General features: G+C 41.8%; 1 protein-coding gene across 1 annotated transcript in view; it reads left to right on the top strand.

Moving 5' to 3' along the window:
* ABCC9 (ATP binding cassette subfamily C member 9) overlaps positions 1-25277 on the top strand; it is a 138392-nt gene extending 113115 nt beyond the window's left edge. The window contains exons 30-38 of the mRNA XM_056134559.1: positions 4863-4964; positions 5530-5650; positions 6821-6951; positions 7835-7913; positions 8527-8635; positions 10224-10327; positions 18952-19085; positions 21036-21098; positions 24724-25277. Coding sequence (XP_055990534.1) covers positions 4863-4964; positions 5530-5650; positions 6821-6951; positions 7835-7913; positions 8527-8635; positions 10224-10327; positions 18952-19085; positions 21036-21098; positions 24724-24861 — 981 coding nt within the window. The 3' untranslated portion in view covers positions 24862-25277. The remainder of the gene's footprint in view (positions 1-4862; positions 4965-5529; positions 5651-6820; positions 6952-7834; positions 7914-8526; positions 8636-10223; positions 10328-18951; positions 19086-21035; positions 21099-24723) is intronic.
* The last annotated feature ends 467 nt before the right edge of the window (positions 25278-25744 follow it).

Below are 25744 nucleotides of genomic sequence, written 5' to 3'. Positions count from 1 at the left end.
CTCTTGATGACTCCATTGCCAGAATAAGGCTACCATTCGGGTCTACAATAATGACTCCAATCTGGACTGCAAGGATTCTATGCTAAATAAATTCAATGTCAAGGGAGAGTGGGCAGGAGGGACTGAATATCTACTATTTCATATTTCCCTTATAATATTTAAGCAGATGAGACAACACTGATTTTTCAGTGCTAGGCATTGAACCCAGAGCCCCACAAGAATGACCTCTCCCACTGAGCCATATCCAGGATCTGCCTGCATAACGTTTATACGGAGTCTGCTGCCTAATTTCCATTTACTTAGACTTGGTGGTATCTTGTTTCAATGTCTTAGATGTGGCTGTGTTTACTGTGGGCCTGTTGATTTGGTTCAGCTGAATAGTGTTTATTGAGTTTCCTCCACAGCTGAAACAGTAAAATAACTTGGCACTGAATGATCATGCTTACGGCTTAAGAGTGTTTTTCACTTGAGATAAAGCCCTAACATTTAGGCATAGGCTTGTTTTCTAAGAAATATTGGTTCACGGTTCTGAGTCAGGGGATTAGAAGAATCAAACTCGTTAGAGGACTTGTTATCAACGGTGTATCTTTGTCATCTTTTTATATGTTCGTCTGTTAAAACCAGAAAAGGGATTGGTAGAGAATTAAATGATTCTTGGGAATCCCGGGGAAAAAATAACTAGAAGAAGTCTTAATTCGTTCATATAAAAAACTCGGTCAATCTTTTATTGAAGAAATGAGTTTACCCCATCCTTTATTCAGTAAGAGATTACTGAACTGTTGTTATAATGTCTTTATCATTAGTTCCAATTGCTGGAGATAATGGTAGTTCAGAGTCTTGAAAATCAGGTTCCAGGGAGAGATGATAGAGAATGACGTTGTAAACAAATAGGATCTTTTCAGACAAAGCTCTTACAGGGTGGAGGATAATCTGATGGAGCGTTGGACTCCATGGCTGGGTTCTGGATCAGGAGGAGAATCTCTGAGCTGTGATAGCTGAGTGGTCTCTTAAAGGAGTGATCTTTTGTTGTTTGTTTTGTTTTATTATTTTGGGGCCTCCCCAGTGATTCCTTGCTCTGCACTGAGGGTCACTCCTGGAGGGGCTTGGAAGACCATATGGAGTGGTCGGGATTGAACCCAAGTTGGCCACATGGAAGTCATGCTCCCTGCTATCTCTACAGAAATAACTCTAAGTACTTTATCCAAGGGACAGTCCACCTGTGTCACATTCTTGGTACCTTTTAAACCCTGTCTGCTTTTCTGGATACTTCGATGAGTTCAGAATGCTGTTTGGGTTAGGGTTTGGGTTTCTATTCCTACCACTTTTTGTAACTGTTCTGGAGGAAGGTAACTGCAGTGTAAAGCTGTCTCAGCAGAGAAGCAGAGCTTGGAGAATTGCGAGTCCTGTACCAAAATGTGGGCAGCTGTCCCAGCCGAATCCTTTCCCCTGCCACATCACTGCTCCTACATATTCCTCAGTCACCAGTCACACTGGCCTCCCGCAGCTCTCCAAACTCCAAACTCCAAACAAGTCCTCCTGAACATCATTTAGCATGTGCTTCCCCCCTCTGTCCCTGATAAGCTTAGTCCTAACTCTTAGTCCATGCATGGCTCTTCCCTTTCCTTTCCTTTCCTTTTCTTTTCTTTTCTTTCCTTTTCCTTCCTTTCCTTTTCTTTTCTTTCCTTTCCTTTTCTTTTCTTTCCTTTCCTTTTCTTTTCTTTCCTTTTCTTTTCTTTTTTTCCTTTCCTTTCCTTTCCTTTCCTTTTCTATTTTTTCCTTTCCTTTTCTTTTCTTTTTGACTTTTTTTTTTCGGGGAGAGGGTTCATTTCCAGCGATTCTTAAGAGTTACTCCTGGCTCTGCACTCAGGAATTATTCCTGGCAGGGCTCAGGGGGACCATATGGGATGCTGGGAATCTAAACAGGCCAGCTACATGCAAGGCAAATGCCCACCCTCTGTACTACAGCTCTGGCTCTTGGTTATTTTCATCAAATAATGATTTTATCTGTCAAAGTGAGTGAGGCTCTTGAGCCTTTTGTCAGGCAGACTCATAGGTAGAAAAAGTTAGTGTTTCTCCAAGATTTGGAAGGAGGAAGGAAGGAAAAAGATCTCCTGAGTCAGAAAAGCAGGGTCTTGAGTGCCCACTTTACATTGTCTCTCTTTGTATCTCATCAGAGTCTGAATTGATTTTAAGCGCAACAGAAAGTCTGGATAATCTTAGGGAAATGATGTGAACTGAATCACACTTTTAAAGGATGAATGGATAGATAGAGGACAAATGAATGCAGAGAGGGGAGGGCAAATGAGACTCTTTTTAACAAAAATAAATGCTAGAAAAAGATGAACACAAATGATTAAGTGAAGTCCCTCCTGGTTGTAGATGAAGAAATTTCTCAGAAGTCAGTGGTATATTCCCTGACCTCAAACCAGGAGTACACTGCTACAAGGACCCTCTGGAATTGATCAAAGAAACTCTTTGAAACTTTCACTTAGAAAAGAAATGTGGAGATAACAAGCTGATAACATATCTTTGAAAGTACTTAGCTTACTCAAGAGAAATGAAAGAAAAAATTCATACTGCTATAAAGATTTTAATGTATTGGGGGATTATGTTAGTCATAATAAAACATAAATAAGCAGCCGGGACTAGTTGAATACAGCATCCCAGTAGAGTTTGTTTTAAATTAAGGGGGGAAAAAAGAAGAAAAAGAATGTCTGATTGGGATGTAACATGTTGTTAACAAACGGATACATCAGAAGTAGCACTCAAAGAATATTTACTACTTCTATGGAATTTACTGCTCCAGGGATTAGATCTGCGTAGTTCTTTCTTTCTTCTCTGTAAAAAGCATAGGAATTAATAGGAAATTACATTTTAGAGTCTGTTTTCAACTTTGATGTTTTATGATACACAAAAAACTTTTAAGCTGGCTTCAAACATCTGAAAATCATCCAGGAGCAATGGGAATAATAAATGGAGTGTAGCGAACAGTGTTTAACATTTTTATCCCTTTCAAAATTCCCATGCATTGGGTGTCATTTCTACTTTCCCAAAAAGAAACCAAGTCATCAAGACATTTAAATGTTTTGCCCAGTCTCACTTGGCAGCAGTTGGCAAAGTCAGCATTAGAACCCAGATCTGATTTCAAGTCTAGGAACACTGTTTTTATTCCCCTCCAAGTTTGATTTTCAGGGTTGTTGGCTCCAACTTGGGTCTTTGGATCAAAGAAGCATAAAAATACATATATGAGCTGATCTAAGAAGTAACTGCCTCTGACTCCAATGTAGAGTGCCCATGATAGGCACTAAAGTCTTAGTACCTGGCTCCCTGCTGTGCTGGTCCATTAAGGAGCAAAGATGACCATACCCTGGGAGATGTGACTGCAGATAACTCTGAAGTGTTCATGCCTGATAGTCTGCCTATTTATTGGGGTTTGCAGTATGACACGGTTTTGTTGGTGGATGGGGGGGGTTGTGATTTTTTTCAAATGGTACGTTGTGTTACAACCTTATGTACTAAAATGTAGTCTATTTTAATCACAGTATATTACAATGCGTGGAAATGAAAATGGACAAAAATGGTAGAAAATGGGCGGATGTGTCCTGTTTTTCCTTTGAGTTTCCAGTGGGCCTTGGGGAGTATTTTGAATTTCCAAAAGGAGTTGTCCTTGGGACCGGGAGAGGACTCAGGGGCTCATGGACCATCAGCTTGCCATGCAAGCTTGATCCCTGGCACCACATGGTCCCTTAAGCACTTCTGAGGTTGAGCACTGAATTGAGGCTGAGTTTCACCGGGAGTGGCAACTTGCATCTCCTGTCTTGGGAGTCCCTTCTGCCCCAACAAAAAGAGTTTGTCATCGAGTCACAGACAACTCAAGTACTCTGAGGACACATGCATAATTCAGGAGGAGGCATAACTGTTACTCACTTACATGAAAACTATGAGCCTTAGTACCCAAGGCTCGGAGCACAGAATTGACACAACGCTCAGTACAGAGCCCAGCAAGTTAGCCAGAGGCCAGTTTCTGCAGGGACCTTGCTGTAGCACTCAAAACCCTTGCCTAGACAACAAGGGCTAGGATGACTGGTCCGTGATTGGACTATATCACAAGTGTGTGTGCGGTGGAGGGTAGGTGAGATAGAGAAGGGACTAGTAAAACAAAAAACAGTTGGAACTGATCATACTGGACAAGAAATGAGTGCTGCAAGTAGCTAAAGAGATATGCATAAGAACCTTTCAGTGTCTGTATTGCAAACTTTAATTCCCCTAAAGGGAAAGAGAAGTGCCTGCCATAGAGGTAGGCTGGGGGTGGACGGGGGGTGATGGGAGGGAAACTGAGGACTCTGGTGCTGAAATGTATGCACTGGTGGAGGAATGGGTGTTGGAACACTGTATGACTGAAACCTAATCATGAACAGCTCTGTAAGGGTCTATTTCACAGTGATTCGATGAAAAAAACAACAATAACAAAATCCTTTGACTACGTGGGCATGACACTTGAGGAAGGAAATCAAGTCCAAAATAATTGCCTGTCTGGGCAGCAGAAAGTTGGGGTGAGGGCTAGCTAGGCAAGGAAGTTCTTTTGGATCTTGGTCGTGCTGTCAAATGCAGTTCAGCTTCTGGCAGGATTTACAGCTCCTCTGAGCCCAGACTTACATGGATGTGAGACCCTTGCATCACCTGCATTCCTACCCTACAATGGTGCTCATTCTTCCCTGTCTTTCTGGGATGCTTTTCCCGGAAACAACAGGACACACTGCAGAGGGGTGTGAGCTTGGTTTGCCTCTCCCTGAGTTAACTGTGATCTTTGGTTTCTGACTTTGAGAAAACTCTCGTAACCTTTTTTTCTTGCTCCTTTGCAGGATTATCTGGGAGCATGCATTGTCCTCACTGCTTCCATTGCGTCCATTAGTGGATCCTCCAACTCAGGATTGGTGGGTCTAGGTCTTCTGTACGCACTGACGGTAGGTTTGGCTGAAAATCTTCCTTGCTGCAATGTTGAATGTATCTTTGGTAGTGAACACTTCTCATTAACGGATGTTAGAGGAGAAGCCTGAAATCCAGGCAAGATTTCATCTTGCAAATATTTGGGGCAATTTGGGGCAAAATTTGGCATTGTAGAACAGTGTGGCTCTCACTTCTGAGAGCATGAACCAAATGTTTCAATTTCTCAAACCCTATGGCCAGATTATTTGAGATTCCTGCCCTGATCCCTACCCTCACCCCTAACCTCTTACAAATCGTTTAGGGAAACTTAAAGGAATACAAACGAGATCAAAGCAAACAGAGGGACCTAGTGCAGAGAACCCAGAGAAGAGTTCACTAAGAGGTGACATTTCAGTCTGTTGGCTAGGAGCAGAGGTCTTCTTAGCCAGCATGGGCCATGTCATCTTCTGGCCCTTGATATCTGGTTAGCACTTAAGAGGAGTGCCCCATGCTATATAGTCTGTGAAAGTCACCCAGATATCCAAGATGATGATGATTGCTACTTCAATGTCAATGTGTTCATTTTGTTGTCACCTGACACAGATAACCAATTATTTGAATTGGGTTGTGAGGAACTTGGCTGACCTGGAGGTCCAGATGGGGGCAGTGAAGAAGGTGAACAGTTTCTTGACTATGGAGTCTGAGAACTATGAAGGCACCATGGGTATTGTTCTGAATATTATTGCATTTCACTTGAATACTTTAAACCAGTATCTGTTGTCTGTCAGGCACATTGCCTTTGCTTTTGTTTTCCACTGCGGTTTAGAGAATTCCCTTTCAACCTCACTTTGCTTGCTCACAGCCTCCTGAAAAGATAGCACGCCTATGACCTGAAAATCCTTAGATATAGAGTGCAAGTAAATGTTATTTACACATATCACAGATAATTATGAAAATATTTGTGCTTGATTACAGCAACTAGTGACCTGAACTTTGACTTATTGTATTCTCTTTCTCAAGACCTTGTGAACTTAGATGCCGAGACATTTGGCTATCAAACTATTGACTAAGAGTCATCACACTTGCTAGCATAAAATTGGCAGGAAAAAGTACTGAGAATAGAACCATCTCAAATGTAAAACGTATGCTTCAGATGTACTTCTTTGCCTAAATCTTCCAAGAACTCTACAAATGTAAGGGAAAGAGTCCAGATTCCTTCATCAGCTCACTCTTTGCCCATCTACCTGGCTGTCTCATTGCCCATCACCCTCCCATACTCCATTCATCGTGGTCATACCACCGACTTTGCTTTTCCTTCCTCTTCAGCTCTTCTTGCCCGTACTGCATCTCTCGGAACACACGTTCTTAGAGATTACTCTGAGGTCTTATCTCCTCTTAAACTGTCCCAGAACTTGTTGCTTCTTGCCCACCTGAGCTGGCCTCTGCCACTTGATGCTCAAGCAGGAAGAGGTGCTTTCTGTGGTGTTTGGCACAGAGCAGTGACTCCATGTCACAGTAGATAAAACAGCTCTTTGCACCGCACCTCTTATATGTTAAACACTCTGGTGTTTGATGACCAACTGTTGAGCCAAACAAATTCATTGACAAATGAACCATCCTGACTCGAAGTCAGTTCCAGAATGCTGAAGAGGCAAGATACTGGTTAATACTTCCATCCCAAAATCTGAAACCTATTTTCAAAGATATAATCAAGAGGCTCTTGAATGTAATTTTAGTTAAAAATTAATTTGATTCAGTATTACTTTAAATTTAGGAAAAATGTGTGTGTATATATATATGTGTGTATGTATATATACATATGTATCTTGTTCTCTCCCTCCGTTTCTCATCCTCTCTCCCCATCCCCCACTCCTACCCCTCCCCCTCCACTCAGATCCTTCTCAAGTTCCAGAGCACTGGCCACAGGAAGGGGAGATCAAGATTCATGACTTGTGTGTCAGATATGAAAATAATCTGAAACCTGTTCTTAAGCATGTGAAGGCTTATATCAAACCTGGGCAAAAGGTATGAAACTCATTGCCATTTGATTCATTTCAAACCAAACCTCTCAAGGCCCACCCCATTTTCACCTTAGCTCTTAAGGTACCCACTGGGTACCTTCACCCTGACCTCACATCATATGCCTTGCCCTTCACTGCTCAAAGCATCCACATAAGAGAGAAAAGGGAGAGGAGGCACAAGATAAAACCCACGGTTTCTCAATCACGGTGCCACTCACAGTGCCAATAAAAACAGGGTGCGTCACTGATAGGCATATGCTTCCAAGTTTCTGGCTCCTAGCCAAACTGGATCAACCCTTGAGAATCCTAGCATTTATACCAGACCTAGTCCCCAGCTGATTTATTTAGTTTCTGTGAAGAGAGCTCGTGAGCACTAATTAAATTAAAGGACTCACCCAACTTTCATTAGGAAATCTTCACTTCTGAGGTAAAATGGAATACTTTGGCATAGAAACAGTCTACTCAGTGCATTAAATGGAGCCACATGAGGGCCAAAGCCGTAGTAGAGCAGGTAAGGCACTTGCTTGGCATGTTCCATCTCTGGCATCTGTATAGTTCCCTGAGCACCACCAGCAGTAATCAGTCCTGAGTGCAGAACCAGGAGTAAGACTTGAGTATAGCCAGGTGTGGCCCCAAACAAACCAAACAAACAGCACCCCCCCTCCCGCATGGAACCACAAAGGAAAAGCAGAGAGAAACCAAGAGTTTGAATAGAATTGGTTCAACTTTGGCCAGAGCTCCCAATTTTCATCTTAACAGTTAATCATCACAAAGGGAGATGGGAGCACAGAGTGGGGACTTGAACACAGTAAAGTAACTAGTGCTTCCTTTTCACCCATCCCCTGCCCTTTGTGCCCTCCTACTTTTGAGCATCTCTGCTTTTCCAGGTGGGAATCTGTGGTCGGACAGGCAGTGGGAAGTCTTCGCTGTCTCTGGCTTTCTTCCGAATGGTCGATATATTTGATGGTGAGTTACTGACCAACTTTTCTCACTGGCCCTGTGGCACATTTCCCCTTAGAAACCCAACAACTATCTAACCCTGCAGAAACAAAACCAAATATTTGTGAGGACTTTGTATCCTACAATCCATGGTTTGAGGCAGATATCCCAGATAAACACTCCGGATGGAAAGAAAGAATGCAGAGTTGGGGAAATAAAAATTACTCACCCTGGAGTCATCAGTAGACAGTATTAATAAAAAAAATTCTTGGGCCAGAGCTATAGTGAAGTGGGTTGCGCACTTGCTTTGCATGCAGCCAAACCCAGTTCAATCCCAAGTACCACATATGGTGCTCCAAGCCCCACCAGGAGTGATCCCTGAGCACAAATCCAGGAGTAAATCCTGAGCACCGCTGGGTGTGGTCCAAGAAGCCGACAAAAAATCCTTTCAGAGAGAGTATCACCAAAGTGTAGATTTTTATTTTCCCTAAGACACATTCATAGTGATATTTTAATGCGTCAGTGGAAAGCCTCAACTCCTGAGTTTCAACCCTGAACTGGGAAAGTACCTCCAGTTTGTTGACAGATATTTTGCACGTGATTTTCCTACAGACTTGTCACTTTTGTTCTTCCTTAACAGGGAAGATTGTCATTGATGGGATAGATATTTCAAAACTACCACTGCACACACTTCGTTCCAGGCTCTCCATCATTCTGCAGGACCCAATACTATTCAGTGGATCGATTAGGTAAGTGAGGAGTTGGACTGAAATTTAGGTACATAACAATTTGCTTTTTGGCTCTGCTTGGGGATTGCACAGAACTGTATCTTGGGTGTAAAGAAGCGAGGTCATCTTGATGATGCCATCAAATTGATATTTGATACCAGCAAGGTCATCTTGATGATACCATCAAGTGGATATTTGATACCAGCAAGGTCATCTTGATGATACCATCAAGTGGATATTTGATACCAGCAAGGTCATCTTGATGATACCATCAAGTGGATATTTGATACCAGCAAATGTCCTTCCATTTGCTCAAGAACCCCAAGAATCATGAAACTAACCTGCCAACAGAAATCTCTCATCCCTCATTCTCCAAGAGTTCTCGTCCCTAACCATTCTTCCCTCTGGCTCAGGGGGCAGGGACCCCTGGTTGACACATACAGGCTTTCTGCCTCACATAACTGCTGTCTCAGCAGGTCCCTGTATCAGCAGATACTGAGTTTGAATCGTTCCTAAATTTCATCCCTGCCCCATTCCTCACAGCTTTTCTTTATTCCAGCTAAAATTGCTTTTAAGAAGTTGCTTCCATCACCTCAGTGCCTAGCTGTGCTTTCTCACAGTGGGGGCAAGATGGGGTGAACAGTGTTATCTACTTTTGTCTGCTAGGAACTTGAAATATATGGACCAGGTCAATCCTCAAAGCACTGCTCTAAAATCCACTCCATTATCCCCATCCTCCAGGGCAGGAGGGGGCTGGATGCAGAGCAGCTCTGACTGACCCCAGTTCATCCACTTAATAAGATGTAGGTCCACGACTCCACCTCTACATGGAATCATCCATCTCCTCCCAGTCACTCACTTCATCCATCTCTGATTCTCCTTTGCTCCCGTCTCCCTTCCACTTAATTACAAGGAAGTATTTGCCACCTCCTGAGCTTATTACTTTTATATGAAAGAGAACAACATATGTGCAAGGTTGCTCAATATTCAGCCCTAATATTAATTAACACTGTGGCAACATCAAGTTATTTAACAATGCCACGGTGCATTTAAATCTCTGAACATATTTATTGCGAATACTACTGCTATATCTTATACTTCAGCACGGCTCATCTAAACTAGCATTCTATGGGATTGGAAAGGGAGTAGAGCCCTCAGGGAATTTGCCTTGCATGCAGCATCCCTGATCCCTGACATCACATTGGTCCCCAAGCACCTCCAGGAGTGATCCCTGAGCACAGAGCCAGGAGTAAGCTTGAGCACTGCCAAGTGTATCCCCCCCCAAAATGTTCTATAGAACATAGTATTCTCTTCTCCCCTGTAGGTTTATGTATTCAGTAGCAACTCAGTAGGAATGTTTTCATAGAGACAGTGTTCAAGTTACATTGGCCCCAATATGAAAGTAGATGAATTCAAGTAGTGAATGATTTCAGATCATACATATGTATTTGTTATTTATATCATTAAGACTCATTTTTCTTAGTATTCAGGTAACTTGTTACACATGAATTAAATATTTGCTGTACTGAGACCTGAGAATCAATAGTAACCAAAGCAAACTTGACTAAAACATCTTAATCTATTGATAAATTGATTTTTTTTCCTTTAGGTTTAATTTAGATCCAGAATGCAAATGTACAGATGATAGACTCTGGGAAGCCCTAGAAATTGCTCAGCTGAAGAATATGGTCAAATCCCTACCAGGAGGTCTCGGTATGTTTTCTCTTGTATATTCATTTGTAATACACACAAACTAATCTTACATAGTCACATCTGCATTTTATGCTAGAGTCACATATTTGTAGCCTAACATATCCCTGTATTTAAGCTCATCTAAAGCTCCTTAGGATATTTTATTGTCTAAGAGTTTTGGATGGGGTACAAGAGATTGAACTAGACTGGGTTTGGGATGGTGTACAAGAGATTGAAACCTACCAGGGCTTGGGGTGGAATACAAGAGGTTGAACTTTACCAGGTTTTGGATGGAATACAAGAGATTGAACCATACTGCTTTCTATTCTACATAAGCAATCCAAAAATTTGTATATTTGTCTCTTATTTTTTCGCCGTCAAAAGTAAAGTACATGTCACTTTAGTGTGACTATTTACTTGTGGATATTCTGATCATGTGAGCTCCTTGACCACTCATCCTCACAAATAGGTCAGAGGAAGGAAGAAGCTGTGAGGTTCAAAGAGTAGTAGGGACCGTTCAGGAGGAGGCAATTTTTCCACATTGGCAGTCATATTCTTTGTATTCCTTTTAGCGATAGCACAGTGGGTAGGGCGTTTGCCTTGCACGCAGCCAACATGGCCGATCCGAGTTCAATTCCCCCGCCCCTCTCAGAGAGCCCGGCAAGCTACCGAGAGTATCTCGCCCGCACGGCAGAGCCTGGCAAGCCACCCGTGATGTATTCGATATGCCAAACACAGTAACAACAAAGTCTCCAATGGGGACATTACTGGGCCCGCTCGAGCAAATCGATGAACAACGGGAGGACCGTGACCGTGACCGTTATGTACCATAGTATTTGAAGAAATTATTTTTATTAACTTACAATAGCATCAATAGATGTGTGTAATATATATTATATTATGTTTATGTTAGTCTATGTATGAATAACAGGATATGGACTCAATCACTGATGTTGAAACCCAGGACCTAGGAGAGAGCCCATAGCTTAGACAGGCCTTGCAAGGCAAAGGCTGCATGTTCAATCCCTGATACCAGCACATCATCAAGCACAATACCAATAGCTCTGCTATCTGATTCCTGTCAATACAAGTGATTTCTAGCACCTTAGCCAGGTTTGTGTGCACACCACAAAGAGATGCAACATCTGGTAAGCAGCATGGCCAAAATGTGCAGGCCCCAGGAAGCACATGTGTGAGCGCCCCCACAGCAAACCCTGAAAAGTGTTACAAATAGATTGTCCATGGACATCACAACTAAAGAGCGAAACCCCCCTACAAGTATGTTTGCAAGCGCCACAACTAAAGGAGGGAAACCATCCGCCAGCACCTCAGTAAAGTATGCAAAGAAATGGAATTTGTCAATAGGGAGCTTTCAGAGGTTAGGGATGTGAGAACTCCATCTGTGAGCAGCAGCGTGGTTAGGAAGCCACGGAAACCAAATCCACCAGGTGGAAGAGCAAATCGTGGGCCGGAAGATAGATATCTGAAGATGAACCAAGTGGAAAAGAGAGATAAATAAGAGGGTTTTGAAAAAGTGAAAAATACAATGAAAAATCTCCAGCTCTCTCAGGAAAGGCGACCTAAGGGAAATATGTAACCCAAATAGGAAGAGAGAAGGAAACGGAGAGCTTATGCAAAGAAAGAATAGCACAAACTTGGGGAAAGAAATGAATATACGAGTCCAGGAAGCTAGTAGGGAAACACCCAGTCCAGTTACTGAACTGCAAAGAGACACAGGTGATGAGTGAAAGAAACCAGATAGTTTATAAAGTAGACATCTGCAGCTACAAGGCTGCACATCTCCTGCATACAGGCAGTCATAACATGTGCTGCAGAACTTTGGTTTCAAGACTGACACTCATTCAAGGACTGAAAATTTAGATCACTGTTAAAAAGGTACTCCTACCGGCCAGCCACACATGCTAGGGGAAAAGGGAGCTCAGATAGAGAAGGGAGCACCAAATAAAGGGTGTTGGGAAGATCCTCCCAGGATGGGAGAAGCATGCTGAAAGTAGACTATAGACCAAATATGATTGCCACTCAATGCCTCTCTTGCAAACCACAGAACCCAATAGGAGAGAGACAACAAAAAGGAATGCCCTGCCACAGAGGCAGGGTGGGATGGGAGGGATGGGGGGTGGGAGGGATACTGGGATCCATGGTGGTGGGAAATGGGCACTGGTGGAGGGATGGATATTTGATCATTGTATAATTGAAACCCAAGCACAAAAATTTGTAAGTCTATAACTGTACCTCATGGTGTCTCACCAATAAAAATTTTTAAAAAAAAAGTACTCCTACCTCCTCAGAAAAATAAGAATAATTTAATAGACCAGGATACAGTGGGATAACATATTAAAAAATACTCAACAATGAAAATACCAACAAGCAATATTATCACTTGCAAGACTCCTTGACATAGGAGGCTAAAAAAAATGAGTTCCTAGTGAAACAAAATCTGAAGGAGTTTGCAAAAACTAGCCCCACCTTAAAAGAAATTTTGAGGGACTGGAGCGATAGCACAGCAGGTAGGGCGTTTGCCTTGCATGCAGCCAACCCGAGTTTGATTCCCAACATCCCAGATAGTCTCCTGAGCACCGCCAGGAGTGATTCCTGAGTGCAGAACCAGGAGTAACCCCTGTGCATCGCCAGGTGTGACCCAAAAAGGAAAAAAAAAGAAATTTTGAAAGAAGTTTTATCTAACTGCTTTTTAAAAATTGTTACTGTTTTGTATTCCTAAAACACAACTATGAACAGCTACCTACCTCACGGTGTCTTAATAAAAAAAATGGAAAACAATTGATCAAGGCAATAAATCAATAAAATTAGAAAACAGAATACAGCATGGAAGTCACTCACCTTTCTCAATCAGTAGCACTCTTAATGTATTGAACTGAACTCACCAATCAAAAGGCAGAGTGGTGGGACAGATTTAAAACAAAATGCAGCCATAAGCTTACATAAGACCCAAACTATAAAAATATATATAGACTTCACTTTAGTGAAGGAATGGAAAATTTTTATAAAAAGAGCCAGAAGCACTATTCTTGGGCTGGAGCGATAGCACAGCGGGTAGGGCGTTCGCCTTACAAGCGGCCAACATGGCCGACCCGAGTTCGATTCCTCCGCCCCTCTCGGAGAGCCCGGCAAGCTACCGAGAGTATTCAATATGCCAGACACAGTAACAACAAAGTCTCCAATGGAGACGTTACTGGGCCCGCTCGAGCAAATATAAAAACAGAAACAGACCTCTAGCAAAACATGTACTAGGAAACAAAGCTGGACATTATATCATTATAAAGGGGTCAGTGCCAGAGGACATGGCACTCAATATATACACACTAATCTTAGCAGCACCAAAATATATAAAGCCATTATGAACAAGCCTGAAGGAAGACATAGCAATCAGATAACAAGAGAGGCCTTTATTGGACAGAAAATCACCAAGGAAGCCATGGCATTAAATGACAAATTAAATGAGATGGACCAAACAGATATTTTCAAAACATTCCACCCCAAACCACAGAATACACACTCAAGTGTCCACAAAACATTTTCTAAGCATACTTAAACAGCCCTTAAACCATATATTGGGACACAAAATAAATTTCAGTAAGTGTATAAAGATTGAAATCATATCAAACATTGTTTTCAGACCATAAAACTAGAAATCGACCAGAAAAAAAAAAGAGATGGACTCAATGAAACTAAATTTTTTAAATGTCTGGAGGGAACCAAAAACAAAGAATCAAGTAATCAACACCTATGAGATGTAGCAAAAGCAGTATTAAGAGGAATGTTTATAACAATATACTCACCTTGAAAAACAAGAAGATACGCACCAAAAAATGCCTTTATTTTAAAGAAACTATAAAATGAAGAAAAATAGAAAATGAAAGTTAGTAGAAGGAAGAAAACAATTAAAGTCATAGCAAAAATAATGAATAGGAATAAAAAAGACATTAAGAGAGATCAATTGAACCAAGAACTGATTCTTTTTTTTCTCTTTTTCAAAAATTTTTATTAGTGAATCACCGTGAAGTACAGTTATAGACTTACAAACTTTTGTGCTTGCATTTCAGTCATACAATGATCAAGTACATATTCCTCCACCAGTGCCCATTTCCCACCATCAATGATCCCAGCATCTCTCCCACCACCACCATCCTTGCTATACTTTCTTGTACTACACTTTCATTAGCATCAAAGAACCCAAGACCCTTCCCCGTTGTCTTTATGGCCATCTCGATACTCCTCAGCTCCCCTTCTTGGTTATTTATGTTTTCTATCCAAAACCCAAAGGTTTGTCATTCATCACCATTGTCCATTCCTTAGTCATACCATAGATGAGTGAAATTATCTGGTATTTGTCCATTTCCCTCTTCAGTTAGCCTGATGCCCTTCAGTTCTATTCAGGTTGCAACAAACTGCATGATTTTACCTTTTCTTTTTTTTTTTATTTTTTTTCCCTTTATTTTATTTTATTTTTTTTGAAGTTGTAGATTTACAATTTTTGTGCTTTGGTTTCAATTATACAATGATCAGATACCCATCCCTCCACCAGTGCCCATTTTCCACCACCATGGATAATATCCCTCCCACCCCCATCCCCCCATCCCCCCTGTCTCTGTGGCAGGGCAATCCCCTCTGTTCTCTCTCTCCTTTTGGGTGTTGTGGTCTGCAAAAGAGGCATTGAGTGGCAAACATGTTCAGTCCATAGTCTACTTTCGACATGCATCTCCCCTCCTGGGAGGATCCTCCAAACATCCTTTATTTGGTGCTCCCTTCTCTATCTGAACTGCCCTTTCCTCTAGGATACCCGGCTGGCCTCTAAGTTATGGAGTAATCGTCCTGGTGCTGATCTCAGCTATTCTTGGGTATTAATCTCATACTTTGTTACTTTATATCCCCCAGATGAATGCAATCTTTCTATGTCTATCCCTCTCTTTCTGACTCATTTCGCTTAGCATGATACTTTCCATATTGTACCACTTGTATGTAAATTTCGTGACTTCATCTTTTCTAACAGCTACATAGTACTCCATTGTGTAGATGTACCAAAGTTTCTTTAACCAGTCATCTGTTCTTGGGCATTCAGGTTTCTTCCAGTTTCTGGCTATTGTCAAGAGTGCTGCAATGAACAAACAAGTGCAGATGTCACTTCGACTATACATTTTTGCCTCTCTGGGATATATTCTGTTAAATTCTCCTCCTCCTGGGAAGGAGTGGTATTGCTGGGTCAAATGGGAGCTCAATTTCTAATTTTTTGAGAATCGTCCATACTGTTTCCCAGAAGGGCTGAACCAGTGGACATTCCCACCAACAGTGAAGGAGCAAGAACTGATTCTTTAACATCACTATCACTATCACCCCGTTGTTCTTCAATTCGCTCAAGCGGGTCCAGTAACGTCTCCATTCGTCGCTGTCATGTGCAGGTGTAGCCTGCTGACATATTGGGGGCTCCTTCAGGGTCAGGGGAATTCTTTAACAGAATTAACAAAATAAACAGCCTATGAACCAAACTCTCAAGGAAGAGAGAGAAAATGTAAATAATCAGAAAGAAATAAAATAGATGAAATAAGAAATACAAATTAGGTATATACTATAGAATGAACGCTATATGGTAGCAAATTGGACAATCGAGAAGAAAAAAACAAATTTTTAGAAACCATATTCCAAGAATATTCAGAAGAAAATGAAATCTATTATTAGTGGAACAACACTGAAATAGAAGTACAAAGTCTCTTACGAAACAAAACCAATGACTAGATGTCGTCAGTGGTATGTGATGGGCATGAGCATTCAGATGAGTATTAACGTCTGTTCTGATAAAACTCTTACCCCCCCCCCCAAATTAGGAACTGGCACAACACAAAGATATCCTCTGGGAACCAGAGTGATAGTACAGTGGGTAGGGCATTTGCCTTGCACATGGTTGACCTGGATTCAATCCCCGGCGTCACATATGGTTCCCCAAGCACTGCCAGGAGTGATTCCTGAGTGCATAAGCCAGGAGTAACCCCTCAGCATAGCTGGGTGTGACCAAAAAAAGCCAAAAAAGAAAAAGATATTCACTCTATCTTTATTGTTCACTATTGTGTTGATGGTCCTAGAAGCACAGTGAGTCAAGAAAAGAATATAAATAAGTTGTTATGATTGGAAAGGAAGAAGTCATCACTACTTGAAGATAACAGTTCTTAATTCTAACGATGCCAGTCTTTCTAAAAATAAATTACTCTAAACATTAAAGTGACTGTGCCTACAAAGTTAATAGACAAAAATCTAGTTGAATGTCCAAGGAATTCTGTTTAATAAAATAAATCAGGAGAAAGCCAAATATCATACAGTTTCACTCATCGGTAGTAGACAGAGAAATCAAACAAATTGATGGGCAAAATAAAACATAAATAAACTTTTAGATCCTAAGACTAACTAGTAGTTCTCAGAAGTGATGTGAGGAGGGAATATGGGTAAATTGGGTAGGAAGTGATCAATTGTCTGTCAAAGTATAGAATTCAACTTTCAATAAAGCAGATATTCACTTTTATTTTAAATCTATTTTATGCATTTAATTCTTTTGTTTGTTGTGGGGTGGGAGTGGAGAATGCACACCAGGTGGTACTCAGGGCTTACTCCTGACTCTGCACTCAGGAATTATTCCTGGTGGGCTCAGGGGACCATATGGAGTGGGTGCCAGGCATTAAACCCGAGTCAGCTGCATACAAACCAAATGCCTTACCTGCTGTACCATCACTCTTGCCCCTTATTTATTTACTTTATTTGAAGCATCATGATTTACATAGTGCCCACTGTAGGGCTTCATGCAAAGACTTCTCCAACAAATCCCCTCCAAGAGTTCATTTCCCTCCACCATTGTCTCAGGGATCCCTCCCACTGCCCCCACCCTTGGTGAGCCAGTTCTGTAAACCAGTCCTCAGGTTCGACTGTCCTGGGCCATTTGTTATTCCCTCCCTGTACACACGTTGATTTTTAATGATCAAACCTAACTGTTGTCATGGCATGTTAAAATGCAGTGTTGCTTCAATTTAAAAAGATAAACTTATAAAATCATTTTTGTGTGTTCATTTATCCAGAAAGGAGGATGTACTCCAAAATCTTATTTTTACCATTTTAATGAAGTTACAGGGGAAGGTATTCCCATAAACAAAAACTGAGACAGAATGTCTTCAAGAACAGTTTTATTGTTCTTGCCACGGCAGTTAATCCAGAGGTCTGTTGAACTTTCCCATAATATTTTTTAATGCCTCCCCCGAAGAGCCTAACCACCGTACTTGAGAAACTGGCAATGCGTATAGACCCATTTCCTGAGTGTTTTGGGACACACTCCACCTCTGATCAATGGTTGGAAAGGCAGACAGTGTCCTCTTCACTCACATGAGAGCTGCAGGCATCTGTTCTGAATGCTGGACATAGTGTTTGGGGTTCCAGTAAGCAATGGGAGTTTTTACATGACTGTAAGTGGGGGGTTGAAATGGAGTGTTTGGAGGTTACAGTTAGTAATGGGGGCTTTTACGTGACTGTCTCATTCTCATCCATCATGGCAATGTCATGTGTAATCATCTTAATAAGTGTTTCCTCAATTTTTTGATAAATATCTGGCTCGGCCCAGGTCTGGGGGAAAACATTCATTATCCCTGTCCCTTCCTTATTTGTTATGGAAATAAAATTTGGAGAAAAAATGCATAACCCTGAGCATGAGAAACTTTAAGAATCTGATCCAATGAGAATATAATCAGTGGACATTTTCCCCCAGGACCCTATTAAAAAGTGTCTGAATTCTAATAGATATTTTGGAAAAGAACAGTATCGTTTATGGAATGTGGGTGGGAACAAAAAGAGGGAGATGATAAGGAGAAGATAATATATATTCCTGTGACAGTGGCTTATTCAATGAGAGTATCAGGTATCAAAGATCTGGGAAGGTACTGATGAACAAAATCAGCCTGGTCCTTAACCAGTTGTAACTGACAGTGGAATGGTGGATACAAAGAGAACAGGAATGGAGTGAAGAATAGTCTCTCCTATAATGCTCATCTCTAGATTGGCCAGATGATAAAAGTAAAGTAAAGGCCCTCCCGTTGATCGTCGATTTGCTCGAGCGGGCCCAGTAACGTCTCCATTGGAGACTTTGTTGTTACTGTGTCTGGCATATCGAATACTCTCGGTAGCTTGCCGGGCTCTCCGAGAGGGGCGGAGGAATCGAACTCAGGGCGACCATGTTGGCCGCTTGTAAGGCGAACGCCCTACCACTGTGCTATCACTCCAGCCAGATGATGATGGTGGGCAGTAATTCAATGTTTTGAGAACTAGATGTCTGTATTAAATAATCTCTTTAAAGAATCACATTAAATAATTAAACAATCTTCAAGGTCTTCTGATCTTCATAATGTTGAGAGTGCTGTTTTTATATTATCCTAGAAGGATGTTGTTTGCATCTGTCGGTAAAAACAGGATGCCTTCGGGGGTCTTACTCTTCATTGCTCCAGAGGAAGATTTCTCTCTCCTTGTTCCACATGAAGTCCTCGTCCCTCTGTCCACTGGCTTCCGCCTGCCAGACCTGCTGTCCACTGCTCTGTTTAGCCGCATTGTTTTCAGTGGGATATTCGCATCTCTCTCTGATCTAGATGCGGTGGTCACTGAAGGCGGGGAGAACTTCAGCGTTGGACAGAGACAGCTGTTCTGCCTGGCCCGGGCCTTTGTGCGAAAGAGCAGTATTCTCATCATGGATGAGGCCACGGCGTCCATCGACATGGCCACAGTGAGTGTCTGGCCAGCCTTTGTAAGCAGATGAGCTAGTGCCCCCGCATAAAGGCACCACTGACTTTCCAGATTGGTTTCCAAACCCTCCTCACCCTCCAGTGTCTTTTTCACTCACCTCCTTGGCTAGTCTATGGGAGCCCACTGGGAATCACAAGACGGGTGACCTAACTCTGCTTGCTAGGAATTAGTATTGCCAAGAGACCTCAATTGACCATCATTTAAAGAATTACTTCTTTTCCATCACTTAAAAGATACCCCCAAACAATAAAATTTCAGGACTCCATTGATGTAAAGTGAGACTTTGTGTGCAAAAATGTATGTATTATGCCAGGAGGCTCTAAAATGTAGCACGCAAATCTCTCTTGATAACCAAAACCAATCTTGTAAGGCAATCTGAAGGATTTCCCTAGAATTAGTGATGGCCTTCTCAACATGTTCATAGTTACAGGTAAGAAACTTTGCCTTTGGGGGACTGAAGAGATAGTATAGCAGGTAGGGCATTTGCCTTGCACACGGCTGACTTGGAGTCCATCCCCAGAACCCATATAGTTCCCTCTGCACTTCCAGGCATGATTCCTGAGCGCAGAACTAGGCGTAAGCCCTACGTACTATTGGTTGTGACCCAAAAGTAGAGGGGAGAGAAAGGAAGGGAAGGAGGGAAGGGAATTTGAGAAGGGAAGAAGGGAATTTGCCTTCTTAAAGAAATTATTTTATTTAGGGTATGCTCTTGGTGTGCGAGAAGGGGGTGGCCACACCCAGCATTGCTTAGGGTTTACTCTGGGTTCTATGCTCAGGGACCACTCCTGATGCTACTAAGGTGCCAAGGATCTAACTGGGGTGTCAGCCATGTGCAAAGCAAATGCATCAACCCCTGTACTATCTCTCCAGCCCCTCAAAGTAAATATAAAGCACCAAAATAGTTTCTACATTTAATTAAGTAGGCAGCACCACATTCAGAGAACAACACCCCAAAAATAAATCAATAAATAATCCAAACACTACCTTAATAGACACAAGAAAGAAGGAGTAAGGAGGAGATTAATTGACAATATTTCATTTTCAAAAATGAATTGAGAAAAAGAGACGGAATTGGAAGAAATAACTTCTTAAATTAAGACCAGGGCAGTGTTCTGACAAGATTGACCAGTGTCCTGCATGGACCAGCAGTTATAACCAAGGCCTTAGGCCAATGGTTCTCAACCTTCCTAGGCCTGAGGCCCTTCATCAGTCTGTGTATTAGTAGTTGCCTAGTTTAGGTGATTTTAGACACTCTAAGCCAGGGAGGTCATACACAAGGAAGGCTTTGGTCTTGCCTGTGGCAGCTGATCCCCAGGATTTCATATGATCCTCTGAGCGCTGCCTGGGGTCACACCACCAGTGTGACAAAAAATTAAAATAAAGCAGACAACAAAAGAAAAACACCAGAGCACTAAAAAAAAAAAAGATTAAAAAAAGGAGTGGAAAAGGGAAAGCAATGATCGAGATGCCCCTTCTTTCCCCTAGGAGGATCTTCACCCAGAATATGTTGTGAAATACATAGTGTGTGGTAGGAACAGAAATGCTTCCTTTTATAGGTCAGAATCCAAGTTTTTGGCATGTATATTATCTCTCCTTTTCTGGCCCAACTATTAACGCCAGTTGAGGGCATTATTGGTCTTGTGTTATCATTCAGGCAAGCATTACTATTTCCCTTTCCTCTTCCATTTCCCAGGCCCTGTACCTCACAGCTGTCCTTGGTTGGTTGGTCACTGAGTTTCATGTGCATTTGGGGGATCTCTTCTGATTCCAGTCCGAGCTCTCTGCCGTGACAGACCCACGCCTTACTTTCTTCAGAAGGTGTAGCAGTGTGTGTTCTCAGAAGGACTGGTCATGGCTGTGGGTCAACTATTTGAAACTAGAGAAAGTAGACCAGAGAAAATTCAGGTCATTTTTATTTGTATTTTTGCAGGAAAACATTTTGCAGAAAGTGGTAATGACAGCTTTTGCAGACCGCACCGTGGTTACAATAGCTGTAAGTAGGGGTGATGGAGTGGGTCGACTCCTCTTTGGTTTCTGCTCCAGGATTCAGTTGTCTTTAATTTTGAGTGATTATAATATCTTGATATGTTGAATTCTGTCTTTTTCTGCTCATAGCTCTCTCTACCTGTGCAAAAACCATTTTTAAAGCAGCTAACAAGAAAACCTTGATACATTTCCCCCCAAAACTGTCTTCTCCCTCTACCCCACTCTAAATCTCAATAAGGCATCCCAAATCTGAATATTTCAGCAGGTCCAAACCTATGCATGTCCCCCATTACTGGTGACTGTTTCTATGGAATATTTGTTCTTCATGATTTGCTGAATAGTCTCAAAAGGAAAACCCTAAATTTGACAACCAGTTCTGTAGCCATTTAGACTTCATTTCTGTTTCTCTTCATTTAACTCTTTACCCAAAAAGGAGGTTGTAAGACACCCTGCGTTAGAAGCAGAGCAACTCACATGCTCTGACTTTCCATAGCTTCCAACCGAAGGACATTTCAGTCTCCAGAGTTCATGTCGTATCTTCTCTCAGCAGAGAGTGGAATTCTTCCTTATTTGTAGATGGGTCTGTTTTTCCCTCACACTTGGTCTAATGTTTAGTAAAACTCTCTTCTTAATGTATCGCTTGGGCAGTTTCCCTCTTGCTGATGCGTTTTCTCTTCTTTCCACTTTTCTTTTCTTTCCAGCACCGTGTCTCTTCGATTATGGACGCAGGCCTGGTTTTAGTCTTTTCTGAGGGTATTTTAGTGGAGTGTGGGACGGTTCCAAGCCTGCTCGCCCACAAGAACGGCCTCTTTTCCACTTTGGTGATGACCCACAAGTAGACTGTGACGCAGCCCTCTGCCAAGTCTCCCAATTCTCTGGTAGTTATCTTGGGAGCCGTCCCTCACGTAGGCAAGGCTACTGCAATGATTAAAGGGAAGCATGTGGGGGGGGGGAACTAACATGGGGGCGTCATCACACAATCAGCCCAATACCATGGGCGCACATGCACACGTTCGCGAACTCCTGCATGCCATGCAAATACACATATGACAATGTGAAGGCTTCCATCTTGGTGGGTGACACCTGGGAGAAAGGAAAATCACTGTTTCAAGGACAGTTTTCTCAAGGTGATAAGAAATAATACCCCCATCAGGACCCACCTTCTACAAATGGAGCCTAAGTAAAGAAAAAGCCTCTTCCTTGGCCAGAGGCGATAGTACATCGGGGAGGGCTTTTGCCTTGAACGAGGCTGACCTGGGTTCCAGCCCTGGCCTCCCATATGGATCCCCGAGCACTGCCAGGAGCAATTCCTGAGTGCTGAGCCAGGAGTCACCCCTAAGCTTTGTCCAGTGTGCCCCTAAAAGAAAAAAAAAGAAAAGCAAAAGAAAAAGCCTCTTCCTCTCACTTTCCTAGTGAACTCTGGTTCCCGTTTGGGGCAGAAGAGTGCCCTGTTTGATACTATAGGACCAAGGAGTTTATGGAGGAGAGGAAAAGGCTAACTTGACATTTGGTTCTCTACTAGTTTCAATAACTTTCTTCCTGGAGGAAGTAGGAGCTCTTTGGGGTGAAGGGGAAGAAAGCAGGTCCTTGCTTCTTCAAAAAGCTTGTTGCTTTCTGCGTGGAGCATGCCATGGTGGGTAGTTCATCTGGAAGATTATTTGAGCATAATTTGCATGTTTAACAGAGTGTCATAGTCTCCTGATTTCTTTTCTCCTCCATGCACTGAAACTTTCCCATAGACTTCGGCATATTTTACCAATAATTTCTCATTTTAAGACACCTTGTATGCGTGACCACTAGGATGTCCAGAATTTCAAGTTGTTGATACAAAGGAGGCCATGTGAGAATCTATTACCAGGCTCTTCCTTATAAAATGATCCACAGCTCTGTTAAGAGGATTTTTCTCCTCTGTTGCAAGGTGGTGCTCCATTCATTGTTTTCTCTTATTTGTTTTGTTTTTTAACTACCTCTGATACTGATGCAACAACTTAAAAGTTACTTAATTCCTCTAACTTTTGAAATAAAGCCTTTATGGTGAAATGCATGGCATTTACTTTTGAAAGAGATTTATTTTACACTCATACTTCATTTCTCTGGAGCATTTTGAAAAATTCATCAACACAAGTATAGCTTACACCATGCTTTCTCAAGCAAAAATATAATTTGGATTAATAAAATAAATGCCAGATATTTTTATTTCTATTGGCCACAGATTTCAATTTTTTTAAATAAACATTATTTAAGAATAGCAAAGCAATGTTTGTAATATTCTATTTATGGACTTAGAAGTCAAGTTCTTTTTTTAACATCTATGATATGGTTATTAAAGACTAATTTTTTAAAGGGAAAATGCATAGCTTATATTAACCATTTCAGTGATATGAGATTTTTGTTCCCTAGATGCATGGATATACACAGCAGTTCTGGTCCTTTTGCAAAGTTAAACATTATCCCCCAAATTTAGATAATTCTGAAATATATATCGTGCATATATATTATATACATATATATATATATAACGTGGCCCCTGTTGATCATATATTCCTTCTGAATAGCTCTGATCTTACCCAGAGTGGCAAAAAGGCCCACATTAGAGGTTTCTGCCTGGATAACTGAAAAAATTAAAAACTACTATATTTGACACTTACAATACGCTTATACGGGTTAGAGAAGATGCTGAACTGTTTACACCAATAATCCCTTTGCTCCTCACAACTGTTCTCCAGGGCTGGTATGATTGTTACTGTCATTTACAGGTGTGAAACCTATGACACTTGAGGCATCCAGTAAAGTCTGTTGCTCAATAATGACACTGAAATACACACCCAGACACTGTCAAGAGTCTGGGCTTTTAGTATGGTGCTAAATATGGCAGGAGTGAAGAGAGACTCCCAAGAGTGTAACGGCAGCTGCCAACAACTCACACTCACACCTGTTTTGATGTTCTGATTCTGCTGTGTATTTCCATGCACTGTCTTGCTTTTGCACTTTCTCCATAAATTCCAGTGCCTTCCTTATCAAGGAGATAGAGGAATGAACATTAACAGTGATGATTAACAAGTGTGTGGGGGAAGTATTTGCTGTACTCTGTAGCCGCAATGAATAAGAACTTCCATTACTGTTGGTCACTAATACCAACACTTCTCTCCAGAGCATACCACGGAGAGAGGAAGGGGCAGGGGGCTCTGATATTGAGAGATAAAATGACTTCAGTCCGAGATAATCCGTTCTAACACTGCATGCCAGCAGTCTTCCCCGTGTTGTCTTCCCAGAACTGAACCACTTTCTTTCAATTCTCTTGCCCACAGAACTCGTGAACTCTCCATAAGAGTTCTAGACTAAACAAAGCCTCATCTCGCTCTTGATGCCTCCTCTTATTTAGTTATCTGAGAAACACCCATTTGTCTACTTACAGTTTCGTGGAACTAACGCAAAGGCCGTGCTCAATTATATAAAACTAATCACAGTGATCAGTATTTAAAAGTACGCGACTGAGTGCTATTTTGAATACTTGCTTCTCTTGTTAGTCCTCCCAAGGTAAATAAATGTTCCTGAATGAAGAATAAAGTAGCATATTCTATTGCTTGTACCCTGAAATCTGTAACAAATGCACATTTTTCTTTCACCCACAGCACCGGGTTCACACCATTCTGACGGCAGACTTGGTGATTGTGATGAAGCGAGGGAATATTCTAGAGTATGACACTCCCGAAAGCCTCCTGGCTCAGGAAGACGGAGTATTTGCTTCTTTTGTTCGCGCAGACATGTGAAGGGGTGATCGTGTACTTCAAATAAGATCCAAACCTATTCCGAGGATCACCAGCTGAACTTCAAGAAATGGCATCTTACATTTTTTTCACATTTCTGCTTATGTTGAGGAACTTTGTAATGAGTAACAGTGTCACTCTTAGAGAAAGTTTTTAATTTCTTAAGTACCAGTTAACATTCTTCCTGCTTCTCACTGCCTAGTGCCCAAAGGTAACACCGCTTACTGTGGACATTACTAATATCCATCCAATGATGAAGCCTCTTTCCCTTTAAGAAGAGCAGATTTCAGGGCTGGAGTGGGTAGGGCATTTGCCTTGCATGCGGTCGACCTGGGTTCGATTCCCAGCATCCCATATGGTCCTCCAAGCGCTACCAGGAGTAATTCTTGTGTGCAGAGCCAGTAGTAACCCTGAGCATTGCTGGGAGTGACCCGGAAGGAAGGAAGGAAGGAAGGAAGGAAGGAAGGAAGGAAGGAAGGAAGGAAGGAAGGGGAAGGGAAGGGAAGGGAAGGAAGGAAAGAAAGAAAGAAAGAAAGAAAGAAAGAAAGAAAGAAAGAAAGAAAGAAAGAAAGAAAGAAAGAAAGATGGTGGGAGGGAGGGAGGGAGGGAGGGAGGGAAGGAAGGAAGGAAGGAAGGAAGGAAGGAAGGAAGGAAGGAAGGAGAGAGAAGAGCAGATTTTACTGATACATAAGCTGCTTTCAGTAGAAAATCTATAGTTGTGTTTTCTCATAACATTAAGTCTGGTAAGTGTCTCCGAGGCATAAAAGTCAGTATTAATATACTTTTACTTGTAAGAACTTATTTTTCTTATAAATTTTGTTGGTGTCCTGAATATTACCAGATAATATATACAGACAAGTTTTCTAATCAGGAAATGAGACACTTG

This window comes from Sorex fumeus, unplaced genomic scaffold (assembly GCF_029834395.1).
Source record: "Sorex fumeus unplaced genomic scaffold, SorFum_2.1 ptg000100l, whole genome shotgun sequence".
In the NCBI taxonomy this organism is placed as follows: Eukaryota; Metazoa; Chordata; class Mammalia; order Eulipotyphla; family Soricidae; genus Sorex; species Sorex fumeus.
Note: the sequence above shows the minus strand (reverse complement) of the source record. Positions and strands in the feature narration are given on the sequence as shown.